At 45.2% G+C, this 20,266-nt stretch overlaps 2 protein-coding genes across 8 annotated transcripts; both read left to right on the top strand.

Moving 5' to 3' along the window:
* The first annotated feature begins 342 nt into the window (after positions 1-342).
* Positions 343-8,373, top strand: caprin2 (caprin family member 2). Of its 4 annotated transcripts, none has more exons than XM_053864135.1 (21): positions 343-433; positions 641-875; positions 943-1,005; positions 1,081-1,167; positions 2,442-2,680; positions 2,812-2,894; positions 3,230-3,343; positions 3,411-3,445; positions 3,830-4,045; positions 4,168-4,209; positions 4,283-4,411; positions 4,484-4,562; positions 5,694-5,734; positions 5,799-5,906; positions 5,972-6,070; positions 6,138-6,278; positions 6,418-6,544; positions 6,611-6,691; positions 6,752-6,813; positions 6,875-6,923; positions 7,058-8,373. In XM_053864135.1, the coding sequence occupies exons 2-21, from the start codon at positions 654-656 to the stop codon at positions 7,627-7,629; spliced, it is 2,589 nt and encodes an 862-aa protein (XP_053720110.1). In that variant the 5' UTR covers positions 343-433; positions 641-653; the 3' UTR covers positions 7,630-8,373. The 4 variants fall into 4 exon arrangements, with proteins under 4 accessions (XP_053720110.1, XP_053720111.1, XP_053720112.1 ...); XM_053864136.1 differs by having other exon boundaries at positions 6,878-6,923; XM_053864137.1 differs by having other exon boundaries at positions 3,878-4,045.
* Positions 8,374-8,657: 284 nt separating this feature from the next.
* On the top strand, positions 8,658-19,295 carry ipo8 (importin 8). Of its 4 annotated transcripts, none has more exons than XM_053862112.1 (26): positions 8,658-9,035; positions 9,895-9,976; positions 10,244-10,400; positions 10,805-10,963; positions 11,427-11,583; positions 11,756-11,845; positions 12,721-12,815; positions 12,886-12,970; positions 13,041-13,175; positions 13,264-13,363; positions 13,439-13,515; positions 13,589-13,705; positions 13,776-13,865; positions 14,669-14,695; positions 14,813-14,978; positions 15,051-15,211; positions 15,280-15,405; positions 15,470-15,545; positions 16,205-16,330; positions 16,427-16,524; positions 16,598-16,693; positions 16,876-17,096; positions 17,185-17,390; positions 17,530-17,769; positions 17,846-17,975; positions 18,065-19,295. In XM_053862112.1, coding segments are annotated over exons 1-26 (3,102 nt in total). In that variant the 5' UTR covers positions 8,658-8,951; the 3' UTR covers positions 18,066-19,295. The 4 variants fall into 4 exon arrangements, with proteins under 4 accessions (XP_053718087.1, XP_053718088.1, XP_053718089.1 ...); XM_053862113.1 differs by having other exon boundaries at positions 15,470-15,536; XM_053862114.1 differs by lacking the exon at positions 14,669-14,695.
* The last annotated feature ends 971 nt before the right edge of the window (positions 19,296-20,266 follow it).

Consider the following 20,266-nt stretch of genomic DNA (forward strand, 5'->3'; position numbering starts at 1 on the left):
AATCATTGAAAGATGTTGCACAGTTTTCCTCTCAGGAAAAAAGTCAGGCTAATTCTTTTTTAAACAGAGAAAAAAAAAAACATTTTGCATCGACTACCAAATAAAAGGGAATACAATCCTTGGGTTATGAAAATGGAAAAACTTGTGACTGCTGAAAATGAGTGAGCAATTCACATATTGGGATCTTTTTTAAATGTAATTAATTGTACTTCATAGACTTGAGTTCAGGGTACTATTATTTTAGTGACTATACATTTTCAAAACTGGGTCAAAAGTGAGGATGGCGCAGTTGCGCTGTGTCGACACCGGAAATGAGCTTCTCACGTGTATATAAACGTGTGGATGGGAGCCCGCGCGGCCTCGACCTGCTCCGCTTCGCGAAACTTCGGCGGTGTTCGGAAGGTGAGCGGCTCTTGGCGCTGAAGGCTCAAAGGTGAGTTGAAGGTGGTTTATCGTGGCAGTTGTTGTACGCACGAGTGAAGCCAGTTAGCGTCTGCAACTGAACATGTTGCATGAGACACGTGATGTCTCTGTTGTGGTGTTGTGGAAGTTGAGGCTGCGTCCTCAAAGCTCCATCTTGGTAGTTTATTGACTGTCAAAGAGCAGTTGCTGTTGTATGAACCTGAAGGTGTTGGTCCAGAGTGGAGGCCAACATGGTGCAGCTGTCTGCCGCCGTGGACGTCTCGCCCTCACCTGAGCGCTCACGGGAGGTGGAGGAAGAACCGCTGGCTCTGCTCGGGACTGGGAGCCCCAAATCAGGCTCACCTGGGCGCCTCAGCCTGGAGGTCTGCTCCGCTTACCATGGCTATGACAACTACATAGAAGACGGCCTCATCTGTCTCAAGCACAAAGTTCGAAACATGGAGAAGAAGAAGGTATGACCGGGGACCTTTTAAATACACAGAGTCTATTCAGGTTTCCGCTCTGACTTTGTGTCAACAGCTCAAACTGGAGGAATACAAGAAGAGGCTGGACCGGGGAGAGATTCTGAACAAAGACCAGATGGTGTACCTGGATCAAAGTACTGTCCGTGATTGAGAAGTTTACTCATGTGCTGTTTTTTTTTTTTTCATGTTTTAGGCAGCTGTTGAAAAGTATGAGCAAGTGCTGCACAACCTGGCCTTCGCACAGGAGCTCCACAAAACCCTGGACAGTCTGACTCAGGAGGCAAGTTTGAATAAGTTATGTCATGAATGTATTCTTTGGTTTACTGTTTCAATACAATTCAACATCAGCATTTATCTTATCCAGCGCCGTGGAGACTGAAGACTGTCATGTTTTATGACGGCTTACAGATGTAAACCAAGGCAATAGGTCTGACTCAGTTTCAATGTTGGCATGTTATTTACAGTAATTTCCATGTTCCCTGAAGAGGCACACTTGAGTGCATGTACATGAATCAGTGTCTTCAATGCTTTTTTTCCCCCAAGAAACTCAAAGGTTTATTGTTGCTACATCCTGCAACTCAAATCGACGACCACATTTCTGCATCCCAGCATGCATTTGTAAAAAAAGGAACTGTAAAATTTTACAAGGAAAAAATATTCTTCGATCTCCCATTCATTATCATAAATTGGAAACGTGTAGCTGCAATGAATATATGAGTAACACTTGAACTGAACTGCGTGACACTCCTGTTTGTTTTTTACTTGACCATTTAAGTAAATTTCTACCACCTGTAATGGCCCTTCTGAACCAATGAAATCACCCGATATTGATATCAAACATTAATTTCCAAATATAATTCATGCTTTAATAGCCTGCAAATGTATCAACTGAATTGTTTATTTAAAACAAGCAAGGCTCAAACATTCATCTCTCAGGTGTCATCTGTTCAGCTGTGTATTGTTAGTTACATAACCCTGAAACAAAGCGATTTCACCATGTGCCAATGGGTTCTGTCTGCTGAGTAAAGCCTCTGGTGTTTTCTGGTCGTCTTTTCTACATATCAATTTATAAATCCAAAAACAAGCACCCAAACAATGGGTTAATGCCATGCCAACTACACATAATAAAGCAAACTTACTTTGATGGGAAGCAAAGTTCATGGACTTCAAAATCATTGTCTGATAAAGTAATAAGGATTTTTCACTTTAATACAAGAGTCATAGAAAAGGCTTCAGAATATATTAGTGTGGTGATTTGGTTGCTTTGTATTTCTTTGCACTCTAGGTGTCACCGTTAAATCTGAATTCGACCGACTGAGGTGCTGAAAAGCCGCTGGACAGATCTTAACTTGCATCTTTGTGATGGTCATATTGTTCTTGTTGTATGTTCGCTTGCCTGTTTAAATGCATGACGGCATTTACCGTAATATTTGCATGACGTTTGTTATCTGACATCTTGCATGAGTTTGTATTTAATGTGTGTCAGTTTTCTGATGTCCTCGATGCGCAGTAGCCTTGGGGAAAGTGGACTAAGCACCCAACTTGTCTCTGCAGCTGCTTGTGGCCCAGAAGAAGGTGGTGAAGAGGGAGGAAGTGGCCAAGAGGGATTCGGAGCGGTGCCGTCTCAACACGGTGCTTCAGATCCAGCAGCTTCTCGGGAGTCTGCAGCTGGATCACGTCAGAAAAGATCTGCTGACTGGACAAAATCAGGCTCCGGTGCTGCCGCCCCATCAGCTGCAACACCTGGTCCAGCTCGCCGCCCTGCTGGGAGTCACAAAGGACAACTCTCTGAGGTTAAACAAACTTGTTTGTGAAAGGGGTTTAAAACATCTGAGAGATTACCCTGTAACAATCCCTCATCTTTGATGTGTGTGTATGATGTGAAATAAGGCTTTTGAATATGCATTTTTTTAATTTTTTTTAGCTTGGATCGTCGGATGGAGAAGGCTGCCCAGGCCTACTTGGATCTTTTGGATGGGAAGGACAAGCCAGTTGTTGGAACAACATGTGAGTCAAGTTGTGAATCGTGCTTACCAGATGTGAATGCATTTGCTGTATATCTTAGAGTAGGTCTTGCATGTCATGTTGGTTAATTGAATTAATTCTTTGATAAAACATCAAGGGGGATGGGTGATGTTTTGTACATTGATTCTAAAACTTGTCTGCCATAGTGACAGTCTGGTAGACAATCCAACCATTAGCCTTTTGACTTCACTTTCTTTTTACAATTGTTTTGTCATTTTTGTGAAGGGTTTTGGTGTCCGACTATAACGTGAAACCATGCTTGTTTATTTGAAGTATACTGTTCGGCTGCTGCTGATACTTGTCGATGTACGTTTCAGTCAAGCAGCTGAAGGAGGAACTGAGTGAACTGTTGAGCAGCGAGTACTTTATCTGTCTGCCTGCTCCTCCTCCTCCTGTCAAGCCCCTCGATGTGCCACTGACCTCCAGCAACAGTAAGGGCATGACCTCTTGGTTATTCAAGGACAGTAGCTATTTTTAATTTGCCGTAATTTCTGCCAGCCAAAGTAAAGCCAAAACCAAATGAAGTGAAGGAGGTAAGGAGCAGTGCTTGCTGATGAAGAATTGCATGGGATGTGGCAGAGGTGCACGCTGAGGGGTTTTCACTTTTTTGTGCACCATCTTTTTCCATATATTAGGGGATGAATTGTCATTTAAGATGAGCCGTTGCCTAACGTTTCATCACTGCTCAGTAGTTTGTGGTGTGTCACATTGAGTTGATATTTAGCAACTGATTATTTTGCCCATTTGCGTCATGCTGTCACACATTTGAACACTCACAAACTTTAGCATATAGTTGACTTTGCATACAAAAGTGAGGGCCAGACGTCCATGTTATACTTTCAAACCACCTTGTCTTTTAAATTGCTGATTTGTGTAAGTATTTTGCTGCTTAACTCTGACTCTTGGTGAAACATCAGTTTTTCAACAGACTGTACCTGTCTGACATGGCGACTCCTCCTACTCAGAGCGGAAAGGAAGTGCTGACCATGACGGAGCAAGAGCCTCCTGACTCCTGGGACATGGAGCTTGTCGAAGAGCCAGACTCAGCAGAAGTCTCCAAGCCGTGGAGAGGAGCTGCCACCTTCATTCCAAAGGTCTCGGCCAGCAAGAAGCAGTCCATGTGTGGAAAACGGGTGAGCAGAATCTGAGCAATTCATTTCATATGAAGATGTTAGTTCTTGTGGATCATATTTACTAGTAAAATGAGGAGAATTTGAAGTTGCTATGAAGCTGACTTGACAACTTTTCTTTCCAGAGGAAAGGGAATAAGGCCAAAATAGAGCAAAGCAATAAGTTGGTGAGGGAAAAAAGTGCTTTGATGAAATTTTCCATTTTGTTTTAAAAATTAAGATGAACTTTCTTCTCGACAGGCCAGTCACACAGAAATGCCTGTAGAAGTTTTCAACTCGCCGACGTTCTTGCCACAAGACCCGGTACTGAGGAAGCGGCACTTGGAGGACTTCATGACCAACTGCGATGGATCTTTTTGTTTCATGCAGGTCAAGTCCAAATGGATTTATTTATTCCTTCCACAATTTTTTTGTAATGACCATTGTTTTTGTTGCGCTCAGGACTCTCTTTTGGATGGTGAGGCCTCGCCTTCCACTGTTCCCTCCCGGCTGAAGTTGCATGGATCGCAGTCTTCTCTGGGTAACTGTTTGCTTTTCACTCATCCAAGTCGTCTTTCAGAGTACTGGGTCGAAATGGTTTGAATGATATGGGAATACATGGGGGGGATTGCATAGGAGTGAGGGGGATGGTCATTGGTAGAAGTTTGGCTGGTTCTAGCATCTTGTTTGGATGTTTTGTCTTACTGGAAGGACGGTGAAGGTTGTACAATGCACTTTGCTTTTGTGTTGGTCAAATCTCTACCCATGCTGATGGAGAAAATCCAGCTATCCAGAGAAGCCAGTTATTTTGACCATTTAATTGGTCGGTTTGCAATGAAATGTAGAGGGAAAGTGCATTTTATCGTGGTGAAATGACACATAAATAAGTGCTCAACAGGTGCCATTGGCTGACGTTCCAAATATATAGGTCTGTGTCATTCTGAGATTACTCTTTATTTCAACCGTGAACAGTGATTCTTTCCACTACTTTCTTGGGAACCAAACTGCCAAATTTTGAGCAAAATGTTGTGGCACACAATCCTCCTCCGCATGCATGCTGTGACCGTTTGCAAACTAGAGCCTAGTTCGTAAACTGGTGTAAGTTATGTACAAAAAAGTATTCATCTTCTGGGAAGATTACAAAACGAGAAAATTTCCACTTGTTACATCATTCTTCTCTTTAGACTTTTGTATACATTCTAGGCAGCAGCTCATCATGACTATGATTTAGTCATCTATCCACCAACCTAGTTGAGATGTTGGAGGCAAAGAGCTCCATAACTCTTGCTGTCACCATAAGGTTCCAGCACTTCTGTGTAAATGGGTGTTCTCAGGTTAACTGAGAAACTTCATCTGTACTGCCCCATGGCCTCCTCCAAGTTAGAGATGTCGGTCTGATACCGCTTTTCAAATATCCCTTTGGTGATAAAGGGTCTGAAAAAAGGATCAACCATTACTTGGTTTTATTTTATTTTTTTCAAATACTTTGGCTGGTTTCGTAATGTTGTGCCTCGAACAAAAACTGAGCTCTAAACTGAAGCTACATCTAAAAGTCTGGTTTGAAAGTGAAATGGTTCAGCACCCTCATTAGTCATGATGTGTGTAGGAACTGTTGTCTCTTGTTATTCTGTCTTACATGGATAAGTCAGTCTCATTCTGTCTTCTGTGTCAGGTTTGAGAAGCCCTGTAGACATTCCTCTTAAAACGCTTCACGTAAGTTGACTCTTGTTAATTGTGTCTCTGAAGTCTCAAACTCATCGTTTCTCTTGTCCCTCAGTCCACTCCACTTCCTGCCAGACTCCTGGAGCGCAAAGCCAGTCTGACTAATGGAGATCCGAGCCTGCAGAGTTTCCAACAGGGCTTTTCCCCAAAGAACCTCTCTCGTGTAATGATCAGCAGAGCGTAGCTGCCATCAAGTCTTGTTTGTTTTAAACTTCTGCCTCTCTGCAGGAGCTTCTGCACTTGACGGAGAGGAAGAAGTTCCCCTCACCTCCACTTTACTGCCGTGAGTCGCCCATCTCTGTGAGCCTGGAGAAGAACCGTCCTCATGTGAGGAGAAAAGTGGTCAAAATAGCCTTATTGTGGTGCTTTACTTTGATGTTTTTGCTTTTGGAAGACCCCTGTGGCTGGATCTGGAAAGCAATCCCCTCTGAGCAGAGTCGTGTCTCGCTCCTCCACCCCCTCTCAAGACCAGAGTTTCTCCACTCCTCCCTCCAGACGAACTCTCAGCTCTACACACTACAAGAACATCCAGGCAGTGAGTCCTGCATCATCACCTGATTAACGGTCAAGCATGTAACTTGTTCTGTCACTGGCACAGTGGGAAATTACAAAGTAAACTGTTTGGCGTGAGATATGTTAGTGGTGCCATAATAAATGAGTGTGATCGACTGCAGGTCTTGGAGCAGACTGCTTTGCCTACCCAAAAATGTGTTGGTGCCTGCAAACCAGATTTTGGTGAACCTGTGTTGATCACCACCAGCACCCAAACTCCACCTGAATTTGCTCCCTTTCCACAGCAAGGTCAGTAGCGGCGCTCTAGCTGGTATATTCACGACACACAACTGTTGCATGCTCCTTCACTTGCAGGCTATTTCCTGTCGCCTGGTCAGATGGGTGCCAACGGCGGCAGACCTGGGCCACCCCATTACAGTAGACGGTCTCTGAGAGGTAGGAATCTGGTGTTGTCTGCGTACCGTTTCTGTATTGTTGACCATTGCTGCTCTCCAGGAGGAGCCTATGTCCCTCATGGGCCCGTCAGAGAGTCAGGCCCACACATCTATGCCGGATGGGTATGTTGCCGCTCACAATGCAAAGCTCTGCTGTCTAGTGAAAGCCTGCTGCTTTCCTCAGGAGTCTGGATATCAGCAAGGCTACCACCATGGGGGGCGGCACAACTCTGGTAGGAACCCAACTAAAGCTTATTTAAACTTGCAAGTTCAAGGTGAAATCCACCTCCTTTCTGCTGACGTCTGACATTTTTGTATCCGAATCTGAAACCACAATTGGGACAGTCATGAGTGTTGTCTGTTGCAGCCCCCTGGAGCGACTCTTCCCAAGTGAGCAGTCCAGAACGAGAGGCAGAGTTCACGATTGTGGATTCGGGTCACGGAGATTCCCTGTCGGCGTCGACCATGGAGGTCCCTCTCACCCCCCACGGCCATCACACCACACTGCTGCCCATGCCGGTGTACCCGCTCTCCCAGCCCATCAGAGTGGCCTTCACTGCCTCGCGCACCGCTAACTTTGCCCCGGGGAACCTGGACCAGCCCATCGTCTTCGACCAGCTGCACAGCAACCTCGGCGACATGTACGACTCTCGCATAGGCCGCTTCACCTGTCCGGTCAACGGCATCTACGTTTTCATCTTCCACATCCTCAAGTTGGCCATCAACATCCCCCTCTACATCAACCTCATGCGTAACGAGGAAGTAATGGTGTCCGCCTACGCCAACGATGGCGCCCCCGATCACGAGACGGCCAGTAACCACGCCATCCTGCCACTCTTTCAAGGAGACCAGGTGTGGCTCAGGCTGCACAGAGGAGCCATCTATGGAAGCACCTGGAAGTACAGCACCTTCTCTGGATTCCTGCTGTACCAGGACTGAATTCAGCTCTGGTCCTGCAGCGCTCTGTGTAACTCATCCTGGAGGGGAATTCATGTCCTCGAGTTGTACATCTTGTGTTCAACCCATGAGTGTGTTGTTTTCAATTAGGTATTTGCTTGTTTGTCTTTCTGATTCGAGTGTGTGTGCGTTAAGTGGATTTAGTCTCACATTGTTGTGAGGAAGGAAGCGAGGGTGAACACGTGAGGGACGACTGTTGCACTGAGACGATGTCAAATGGCCTCCTGATGTGGCTTAATAAACATGAGCAGTGAATAATGGCTTCCTCTCGTGGCTCAACATCTTATTGGCTGAATGACAACTGGCTCCCTGTCATGGTGGCCTTGGCACTGTTCCTGAAGCCTCAACATTGGGCAATCTCTGCTTCTGCTCTGAAGAGGTTGTTGAATTTGAGATGAAAAGGTTATAGACACAAAATCGAACTTGTGACTGAGATACAGCTGACGGATTAATTGGTCCTCAAATTGTGGAGTACAGAACATGAGGGCTAAAAGCTGACTAACCTGATATTAGCAGAGGCAACACTCGGAACAGAAGTGACGGTGAGGAATTTATTATGATACTTGATGACTTGATTTTGACTGCAAATTGTGACATGGAAAATGAGGACAAGTGAACAATCGGTCAAAATGAATACAGAGAAGGGGAAAAATTAGTTCTTCACTCCATAACGTAGAATGCATGCTGTTCATTCTATTCGTTACTCTGGGGAATTATTGAAATAGAAGAAACCAACATATGGTGTTGGTCGAACAACTTCATGTGATTTCACATCTGTTATGTCTTTCGGAATAAAGATGTTACTCTTATTGCTCGTCTGACTCATAACTTAGAGGCCATTTGGCATCACATCGCTCTTCTTTGTGCTCAAACTGTCACCATAGCGCATTGTCCACACCGTTTATGATAGTGCAGTAACGGCTTGAATTCTCCAGGGGGCAATGTGGATGACACCGTAAAAATACAATTGTCAAAGACGAAGAAGAGCAGCTAACCGGAAGCTGCCTTGTTTACGTCCTCTGCTTACGGGCACATTTGTCTGCCGTATTAAGTTAGCAGGGGTGAAGTCCCGTTCATTTTGAATGTGATTTGTTTTGGCCAATTGAAAACAAAGTCACAGCCGCCGCTTCACACTCTGAGGACTTTTAATTTGACGGTGAGCTCCGGATGTCAGGTGGGTCCTGTTCGGGCCACTGTGAAAACGGCTCGGGGATGTTCGGCTCGATTTCGGGCTGAAACGTCAGCTAACGCTACATGTCAATGGTAGTAAAACCACACGGAACCGTGTAATTCCTGCCACTCATATGGATCCGAACCGGATAATCCAGGCTCTGAAGGGCACCATCGACCCCAATCTGCGGTTAGCGGCCGAGAATGAACTCAATCAGGTGGGTTGGACAAAGTAGTGTTTTGTTCTGACAGGGCACCGTTTGGCCCGCTGGTGATGTTGTTGTTGGGAAGCAGGCCGTGTTTTCGGTGGCAGTGCCCGACTGTGGCCTGCTGGATGTTTTGGTGCCGGTGTTTCCGGGGCTCGGGTGGTTCGCCGGGCCGGGACAAGAACAATGGGGCTCTGCTCCGACAGCCATCACGAAGCAGCCCGTGCCAAAGTTTGCCATCAAAACACAGAACTATCCACACAGCAGTTGTGATTCTGACAACTCCCTGCTCTGTCACACATGGAAAATCGAAACCAGTTAAAGTGTGACCTACTTTCTGAGCTTCAAAAGAGACCCAAAACAAAGACCCATTCAGTGCCAACAGCAAACGGGTCTTTTTTATCGCCTCCTGTTTGTATAAAGAATTAGTGATGGGGTACTTGTTGATTCTTTAAGTCTATCAAAGTATGCGAGTGGTGCAGCTGCTGAGAAACGATTGCTCACGGATTTCTGGATCACACGAGTGTGGCATTTGAGTCGATATAATTCTCAATTTTGCCATGCGGGTTTATTCCTTTGACTTGTCTTTAGAATGTTCTGCATGAAGTCTTTGGAATGTTGCAGTCGTATCTGTGATCAGATCTCAGTTTTAGTGGAGAAGGTATAGTTTTTGCTAGAAAGTATTTCAGGAACACATGGCGGAGTCAGATGAAAGGTTCAATATCAACACCTGACGAGGAATGTTTTTGGGATGATTCGTTCAGACCAGCTGGGACACGGAAAAATGTCATCCCTTGTTTTGTTGTTCAATAAAACAAACCAGTAAGAATGGAGAAATGAAGTGCTAATTCACACATCTTAACCCTTTCAGTCGTACAAGATCATCAACTTTGCTCCGACGCTGCTGCAGATCATCGTGTCGGAGCAGGTGGAGTTTCCGGTCCGCCAGGCAGGTCAGTGATCATTTTAGGACTCTTCCCTCATTCGGTGTGACAGGAGTTGATCCAGTCTAAGAAGTTAAATATTGCATTCATTCAACCAGATAATTTTCTGATACAGTGTCTTACATAAGGCACAGATTTGTGACCCTAGATTGTCTGTGTCCATTATGCACTCTGGTCATGGACCTGATGTACTGGGAGTATGGGGGGAATCGAATTCATTAAAGTAAGGACTTAATGAACCTTTGTATTTCTGTCTGTGTTCTTGCAACTATGTAGCCGCCATCTACCTGAAGAACATGGTCAGTCAGTACTGGCAGGACAGAGAGCCCACTTTAGGAAAAGGTGTCTTTCCCTTCAACATCCACGAGAATGACCGTCAACAGATCAGAGATCACATAGTGGAAGGAATCATCCGCTGCCCAGAGTCCATACGGTACGCACACACGTTTGTTTCACTCTTTTTGTGAGGACCTCTCAATGACGTAATGCTTTCCCCAGCCCTCTCACCCTTAACCTAACCATCCAAAACACATGGCTAACCTTAACCAAGACTCTTAACCAAACCTAAACCCAATTATAATGTTATTTTGACCCTCAGTTTTCACCCTCAAAACTCTATGGAGACCATCCAAAATGTCCTCATAAAATTAAAATGCCTTCATAAGATCAGTGTCTTGTCAAAGACTGGTCCACACAAGAATATTAATACATATACGCACACAAGTACCTACAGTATATGTCTGCTGTATGTTTTGGTTCTCATGCATGGACACAATAATGTATATTCCTCTGTGTACGCGTTTACCCCTACACCTACCCTCGTCTGTGCACCTGCAGCGCTCAGCTGACCATGTGTCTTCGCGCCATCATCAAACACGACTTCCCTGGACGCTGGACGGCCATCGTGGACAAACTCAGCATGTACTTGCAGTCGCAGAACAGCGGCAGCTGGTATGGAAGCCTGCTGGCGCTTTACCAGCTGGTCAAGACATACGAGTGAGTCACTTTTCAACTTCTGTGTTTACTGAAGCTAAGCAATCAAAACTTGTGTGAGGAATCAAAGCCGATGAAACACTTTTCTGGCCTGCAATCCAGCAATAGTACTTGTTTTGCTGAAAAAAAAGCAAATTGGCAAAGCTGCATTGTTCTATCTTTCGCTTTTTGTCTTGATTTATTTTCCTGAAGTGAATTTTGTTGCGTAGGAACATAGGAGTCTGTTTATTTATTAATATTTTTCCTTTTTCTCCATTATACTCTCTTGCATTATGTTTGTTTCTTCTCATGAAATGCAACATAACATCAACAGTCTTATGATTGTGGCTCTTTTTTTTAATTTAAACTGTCTTCTGTTTTCAAAAATTTAAGAAACCTTGAAAGTTTCCATTGTGTCTTTCAGGAGTTATTTTAAGTCTCAGCGTAATGTCAGACTCCCTGTGTTCTGTTCATTTCTTGTCTTTAGGTACAGGAAAGCGGACGAGAGGGAGCCACTGTTGGCTGCCATGCAGATCTTCTTGCCTCGGATCCAGCAGCTGATCGGCCAGCTGCTGCCAGACGCTACCATCTTCTCAGTTCTCATTCAGAAGCAGATTCTTAAGATCTTTCACGCTCTTGTACAGGTGTGTGTCGACCAACACCTGTCTCCCTTTTCTACAGATAAAATGTTATGCTTCTGTTTCGACAGTATTATTTTATATTCTGAATAAACAGTGGTCAGATGTGTGTCTGAATGTGACTGCTGTATTTGACTATTTCCCTGTTAAGCTGAAAAATGAAACCATTTTGTTGCAGTATTCACTCCCTCTCCAACTCATCAACAACACCGTGATGACCCAGTGGATGGAAATCCTGCGAGCCATAATGGACCGGGACGTTCCTGCTGTGAGCTCCCAAGCTTTTCTTCCTTAAGCTCTATTTCTGCTTTACTTCATTATGTTATTCTCATAGTGATTGGACCATGAACACATACTACCGCTTATTTATGTATATTTTTAGTGCTGGACCTTAAACAGATTCATTTCGACATCAGAGTTGGGTTGAGTTCGGTCATCACTGGTGGACCTCCACCCTGATGTTTGAGCTCGTGTGAAGGGATTCATCATGAATTTGATCACTCTGGTGTCAAATGACAAAATGCAATTATTCGCTATGAATTCCTTTTATAGTTTATATTTAATTGGACGAATACTTTAAATTTAGTCCCGTTCCCTGATATTTTTGAGTCACATCCTCATCCATATTTACGTGTATAATTTGATTTTGATGAGTTAAAAAAAAAACATTTTATTCTTTTTTTCCCCCTTTTGCTCCTTTAAAATAGTAAATAATACTCATTACGTCATGTATTTACTTTTGGATTATTTTAATCATGAATGAATATAATACCTTTTTGAATAGTTTATTTTCATTAAAATCAATCCATATTATGAAGTTCAAAATATGGACATGGTAGTTCCACTGTATCACCACTCGGAGGCAGCAAACGCTAATCATGTTTAATTCGTTTTAAGTCAATTTTTTTTGTCGTAGAAAAATGGCATATCATGCAGTCAAGCCAACGCTATTGCTTCAAACACACAAACACTATTCAAACATAGATGTACATGCTTTTACTTGCAGCATCTGCTCGGCCCCAGGTGCCTTAGCATTTGAGAGTTAGAATAAACAGTTCTACCTAAAACATAGATTTAACTTTGATCAGTTTGTGGGGGAAGTTTAAAATATGACGTGCGTGGTCAAAATATGTGTTTGTTCAGGAGACGCTGGAGGTAGATGAGGACGACCGCCCAGAGCTGGCCTGGTGGAAGTGTAAGAAGTGGGCCATGCGGATCATCACCAGACTGTTTGAGCGGTGCGTTGACCCAGCAGTGATGCAGGACACACGACTGGACAAACAGTGATTGTTACTCTTGCTTCCTCAGATACGGAAGCCCAGGCAATGTAACGAAAGAGTACTCAGAGTTTGCAGACTTCTTTGTGAAGACGTACTCCGTGGGAATCCTGCAGGTTTTGTGGATTCCTGCCTGTGTTTAATGGTTAGTTGGTCCGTCATAACTTGGGCTTTGCTCGGGTTCAGGTGCTTCTGAAGGTGGTGGACCAGCACCGGCAGAAACAGTACGTGGCGCCTCGAGTTCTACAGCAGTGCCTCAACTACATGAACCAGAGTCTGTCACATTCGCTTACCTGGAAACAGATGAAGCCTCACATGCAGGTGTGAGAGAGCAGCTCAGTATGTGTTGTGGTACATCTGTACTACAGTCACGCTCTTTTGCTACAGCTGTGCTCTGTTTCACCCTCAGACTATCTGCCAGGAGGTCATCTTCCCGCTCATGTGCTACAAGGAGGAGGACGAGAAGCTCTGGCAGGAGGACCCATACGAGTACATCCGCATGAAGTTCAGTAAGTGGGGCCACTCTCAGGTCAACTCTAAGGCTGTTGATATTCAGCACCTAGTGACAATTGTTCTTGTGCCAGACCTCTATGACGACCATGCGCTTCCTGGCACAGCAGCTCAGAGTCTTCTGTGTAAAGCGGCACGTATGAGGAAGGAGGTAAGGAAACATGTCACTCTCATGTGAGCCTTTGTTGAAGATGCTGAACTTTTCATACTGACATCCTCCTCAGGTTCTTCCTCAGATGATGGAGTTCTGCCATCAGATCCTCATGCAGCCCACGGCTGACCCCCGCAGGAAGGATGGGGCTCTACACTGTGTGGGCTCTCTGGCAGAGCTGCTGCTGAAGGTGAGTGAACGCAAGTGCTGTTCAACTGAGTTGACTGAGTGCTCATGTCTCCATGTGTTGGACCCCACAGAAGCGGGTGTACCGGGAGCAGATGGAGCTGATGCTACAGAACTACGTCTTCCCGCTCCTCAACTCTCCGCTCAACTACCTACGAGCTCGAGTGAGTGAAGCGACATCTGAATCTGCTTTGATTTAGTTGAGGTGATCACTCTGGAAGGAAATAACTGGCGTATTAACTCTTATGCTTGTTCTGGAGTGACAGTGGCAGCAAAGAGCACTGAGATGTCAGAACTCACCTCAGTTTCAGGAGCTTAATAATGATCGGATCATTTTCAAATGGTTACATATTTCAACTGTATTGTGTCTCTATAAGTAAGTGCAGTCTTTATTTAGCTGTTAAAAAAGTATCCTCTGCATACAAGTACAACGTCTTGAGAGGACTTCTTGCACCTTGTTGAAGTAATGAAAGTTAATGAAGGTCTAATCAAAAGAAACTTTTTAACACAAATTTTCAAATTTTTGGTTTGAATGTTATACAGTATCGTTAAATATTCTCTGTTCCAACTCTTTTCAATCGTGAATCCCTATCTGATTTTCATTTCGTAAAATTTCATAATACTTCAGAAAACATTGTCAATTCTTTCATTTTAATATCGTAATTTCTATGTTAAATTATTATTATTAAATTAAATATTATTATAATTATTGCCTGGCCAAGTCCAAAGCTGAGGTGTAAGTGACAAATGGACAAACAGTGCCATCTGAAACGGATTAATCTGAAGGACATAAGTGTGAGGGAAGTCACATGTCGGTGGTGCCTCATGTGAATCCCTGATGAAGAACAAGTTGTTTTAGCTGGATGTTTGGTCTCTGAGTATGAACGTACTGTATACTCTGATGTCCTTAGCTCCTAGCTGTCGTTGACTTGAGTGACAGACACCGTGTTTATGTGTCTCCCTTCAGTCCTGCTGGGTGATCCACTCGGTCAATGTGAGTCTTAGGTGTCTGAATTACATGGTCACTGCTGGTGGGGAGACACAGACGTGGTGAGGGTGGTGACCCCCACGGCGCACCTTGAGTTGTGACCACATGTTTTGGTGCCTGCAGTCGTGCTGGGTGCTGCACTCCTTCAGTCCACTGCGCTTCCATGACGAGCTGATGTTGCGCAACGCCGTCGAGTTGGTCAAGCAGGATCTGGTGGATGACAAGGAGATGCCCGTCAAAGTGGAGGCTGCCATCGCTCTGCAGACGCTGGTCAGCAACCAGGAGCAAGGTCAGTGGCGGGATGGCCAGTTCTCTTATTCATTGCAGTGCCGCTCAAAGGTTTGTGTGTTGTTGTGCTCAGCTAAGCAGTACATCAGGCCCTACATCCGGCCGGTCATGCAGGAGCTGCTCCACGTGGTCAAAGAGACAGAAAACGATGACCTGACCAACGTCATCCAGAAGATGATCTGCGAGTACAACCAGGAGGTGGCAGCCATCGCTGTGGACATGACGCAGAACCTGGTAGGAACATAGATGAGCTCATATTCCCCTCTATTTTCCTTGGTTTCCTATGAACGTTTGTGTTGCAGGCTGAGATCTTCACCAGAGTCCTCCAGAGTGAGGAGTATGAGGAGAATGAGGACAAGACCGTGATGGCTCTGGGAGTCCTGAGCACCATCGACACAATCCTCACCGTCATGGAGGACCACAAGGAGGTGGAACATACACTTACTTGACTTAAATCATGAGCATCATTCACATTGTAGTCTCATTCCTCAGATCACGCAGCAGCTGGAAGGCATCTGCTTGCAAGTGATCGGCCTGGTCCTGCAGAAGCCCATCATAGGTATGGCAGGTGTGTGAGTTCAGTGCTGTTGATCTGTGACATGGTTCACAAGACTTGTTGAAACCTTGTAGCCTGTTGTGCGGAGCAAACCTGGACACGTCCCTCAAGTCATTCATACGCCAACACACACGGCACTTCCTGTTAGAGCCACAGAGCCGAGGGAGCGCCAGGGAATAAACATCTGTCATCGGCTCAGTCTCACTTCTGTATTGGCACGACACACACAACCAGTCAAAGGAAGACCATCAAGGCATGTCATTGGAAGCACCCCACAACCCTTCACAGTTCCTCAAACAGTCATGACTAGACCTCCACTGCCTCATATTGAAGGACCCATAACCAGCTATTGATAGATTGGAACTCATATGTGGGTTAGTCTTTCAAATGACCATCAAACATAAACCCTCAAGTGATATGTTAGAAAGGCATCAAAGTGCAGATAAACACCCAAAGCAGTCAATGTAAGAAGAGTTTTGAGGCGCCACATCACATCGGGGTATTTGAAAATAAAGGGACACATGAAAAGCAAGATGAAATGGCCGTTGACAAACGTTGGAGATGCCCCAGAGCCTGTGGAACGACAGGACTACAGCTAGGCCCTAATGAATCACTAAGGAGGAACCGTGAATGAACGCCCTGTGAGCATGAGCACCTCCTGTCTTTCACAGAGTTCTATGAGGAGATCCTGTCGCTGGCCTTCAGTCTCACCTATCAGACCATCTCCCCCCAGATGTGGCAACTCCTGGGCATTCTATACGAAGTCTTCCAGCATGACTGTTTTGACTACTTCACAGGTTTGTCTCACAGGATTGAACTGATGAAGTCTGAACACAGATTCCACTGGTGCCGCCTGGCCGTTCATGGTCACATGTTCTGTTTTTGTGTTTCAGACATGATGCCTCTGTTGCACAACTACGTCACCGTGGACACAGACATGCTTCTGTCCAACCCCAAACACCTCGAGGTCATCTACAGCATGTGCAAAAAGGTCAGAGGTCGCTAACCGCTCTCCGCCACGTGCAACAAAAACTGACCAGGTTCCTGCTCTCCATTTGGTCTAGGTTCTGACCATCGATGCCGGGGAGGATGCCGAGTGTCACGCTGCCAAGCTGCTGGAGGTCATTATCCTGCAGTGCAGAGGCCGAGGCATCGACCAGGTTGGAGACAAACACAAGTTCTGTTGCAAATCGCTGTCACCCATCCGTCATCATAAAGCAAAAAATAAATCCAGTTCATAGTTAGTCATTTATTCATCAGTGGCGTCACTGGGGGGGATGTAGTCTTCTACTTGGACTAAATGTGTGAAACTTTGTGTGTGTTCTGTTTTCGCCTCCTGCAGGTCATCCCTCTCTTTGTGGAGGTGGTGATGGAGAGGCTGATGCGAGGCGTCAAGTCAAGCGAGCTCCGCACCATGTGTCTGCAGGTGGCCATCGCGGCCCTGTACTACAACCCAGCGCTGCTCATACACACTCTCGACAACACTCACTTTCCAAACAACCCGCAACCCATTACTGCCCACTTCGTCAACCAGTGGATGAACGATACAGAGTTCTTCATGGGGTGAGGAGATCCACCCCATCATCTCTGTGGAGACATTCCATGATGAAGGCCATCTAACATAATGGAATCTGCCGTTGTGACCCACCAGCCTCCACGACCGGAAGATGTGTATCATCGGTCTCAGCGTGCTGATGGAGCTCCCCAACAGACCCCCAGCTCTGGACGGAGTTGCCGTTCAGATCGTCCCATCCATCCTGCTGCTCTTCCTGGGTCTCAAGCACCTCTACGCCTCCCGACTCATCAACAAACCGGATCTGCTGACTCGCGCTTCGGCACAGGAGGAAGACCAAAATGGTGGGAACAGAATCTTGTGTTGTTCCACTGTCGGGTCCATATTAGGTTTCTCAAATTCAGAGGTGGAAACGAAAAATCAACGTGATGAAAATGACGACACACTGTAGATTAAATAAGTGTTTCTCATGAATGTTTCCAGAGGAGATTCCCAGCGATGAAGATGAGGTGAGCGAGAACTCCGGCGCCATGCCGCAGCAGCGTGCGCACCAGGCGGGGATGACCATGGGCTCCGGCGACGATGAAGATGATGACGACGACGATAAAGATGATGACTGGGACGACGACGGCTTCGAGGGAACGCCGCTGGAGGAGTACAGCACGCCTCTGGACTACGACAATGGAGAGGACGAGTACCAATTCTTCACCTCTGCTCTGCTCCGTGAGTTCGACTTGCCAGATTTTAGAAGCCGTACAGACCAAACAAATGAACCTTTGACCCCGTGTGTTGGTGGCAGGGGTCCAGAATACGGACGCGGCCTGGTACCACAGTCTGACCGCTCCACTCAGCGATGACCAGAAGAAGCAGCTGCAGGAGATCTACAGCATCTCACAACAGAGAAGGAGCACTGCCACAAAGGGCCATTGGTGAGGACAGCGGTCTCATGATCATGCCCCTTGTGGAAACAATTATGGATTGTGTTTTGAATATTCATTCTCTGCTCTTGTGTTCACAGAGCTGTGATGCTGAGTCAGAGAGACGGTGACAAAGAAGAAGCGTGGAGCTGGTCTGACCTGTTATGACGTGGTTTTCAGCCTGGCCTGAATCCCCTTGGCGCAGATCAGACCTGGACCTTCACCAAGAGTCTGACCCGAGGTGCCATCAGAACCTGGTGGAATAGCAGGGCCTGACTCCGGGCTACAGATCTCTGTTTGTGAGACCTGGAGCTCTGAAGATCGCCCCCTACTGGATGACTTGACAGCAGCGTGTGTGTACCTGAGTTAGTTGTGTGGACTGCATTGTATATATATTTGTCTTTGACCAGCGTGCAGTCGTGAGCGTGTGTATGTGTGTGTGTGTGTGTATGTATAGCTGTCAAAAACACAAGTGTGTGTTTGTACAGTAGCTCTGATATCTGTCTCTATATCAAAACACTTTCTATCATCTCATAAGTGTCTTGTTAACAGACTGCAGATGGAAGAGACCTGCGGAGGCGATGTCACATAATGAAATGCAGAACTGGGTGAGGGATTCTGGGAGATGTAGTTTTTTTGACTTTCAATTGTCTTTGGGTTTGGTTTTTGTAAACGGTTTTCAGAACTAATTTAAAAAAGGTCATAAAATTCATATAATGTTGATACGACTTGTTTGTTTGTTTACACAACAAAAGAGCACAGAAATGTACTTGTGTTTTAACCCTTAAATTCAAACTTGATTATGTCATTCAGGTGTTTTTATACAGAAGTCTTTTGAATATTCCACTCATTGATTTCAGTGGAAGCACTGGGCTCTGGTGGTGGCTGTTGATACAACAACAATCTCTTTTGATAGCATTTCGTTTTTCAGCTTTCAAGTGTGAGTCAGAATGTTTACCAATGTCCGTATAACTCTATACATCATCATATGAAATTGTTTATGAATTTATTGTACATTATCATAATCTCCAAGTATGACTTGCCTTCACCTCATGATATTCAAAATATTTGCCGTCATGTGCATTTTTCTGTACTATCTCTAAGAGATAAAAACAGGATCAGTAATAAAGTTGCAGAAGAAAAACGAATGGAAAATAATCTATGAAAATGGTGAGATGAACCGTGCCAGTTAAAGATGACAGAAAAGGAACAAAGAACAGTTGATGGTGAAAACATTTTACAGTATGAAAATCCCAAGTGTCAAATGAAAGATGTAGTGTAAATCACTATGCTATTTGCACAAATAGTTCTACTGTGAAGAAAAGGCTTTGCCAGTTCTGTGTGTCTTTGTGTGTGTATGTGTGTGTATATATGGAGAGATATATATATATATATACATATATACATGTGTGTGTTTTTTTTTTTTGTTTTTTTTTAAGAATAAGTTCAGAAAACATCAGGAAAATTCCAACCACCTGGGTCGGGCCTTACAAACCTCCTCTCCAATTTTTCTCCTTCAGCTGTCACACGGTGCATTTTGTCACACCCAATGAATACCCCATGTCTTTGTCTTTGCCTCATTTAGTCTGTTTCCTGTCTTCTTTCTCTCTCTTCACCTCCCTTGTACTCATTATCACCTCTATTTTGTGCATCTTTTCATTCACACTCATGAAGTCTGTCTTTGGTCCAATGAGCTTCGTTGACCATTTCGACAGCTTCTCTCCTTACGCTCACTAAAAAATTCACCACATCATCAGCAAACATCATCGTCCATCCAGACTCCTCCCTGCCAGTCTGTCCAATGCAAACAAGAGGAGCAGGTCTTCCTCTTACGTTGACTCCCTCTGTCACTTGTCTGGAGCTGTATGTTGTGTGTCAACGTGCATGTTCCCTCGGGCAGAGTGTGGTCTCAGGTGTGTCTTCAGAAGCAGCGACCCACAAACCTATAGAGGCCTCAGGCTCAGTGGAGAAGCGACAACAACAACAACTTACCTTTGTTCCCTCACGGGTCATCTGCTGCTCATAGAGTGACGACAATAATGAGGATGTTTTGTCTGTGAAACAAAAGTTTGGATCACAGACTTAACCACACCTGTTAACCATCAGAACACAAGCGTATTCTGAATCTGGATTTCAGGTTTCAAATGTGCTGCTGTCTCCTCTGATATCAGTCCTTGAGCAGACACATTAGCTCTGACTGGCTGCTGAACACGACCTCAGCGCTGCCTCTTTAATGGCCGCACGCCTCCCGTGAACACGTATTATTTGATCAAACTGAGTAAACCGTACCCACCCTGCACATG

The sequence above is a fragment of the Synchiropus splendidus genome, chromosome 4, assembly GCF_027744825.2.
Source record: "Synchiropus splendidus isolate RoL2022-P1 chromosome 4, RoL_Sspl_1.0, whole genome shotgun sequence".
In the NCBI taxonomy this organism is placed as follows: Eukaryota; Metazoa; Chordata; class Actinopteri; order Syngnathiformes; family Callionymidae; genus Synchiropus; species Synchiropus splendidus.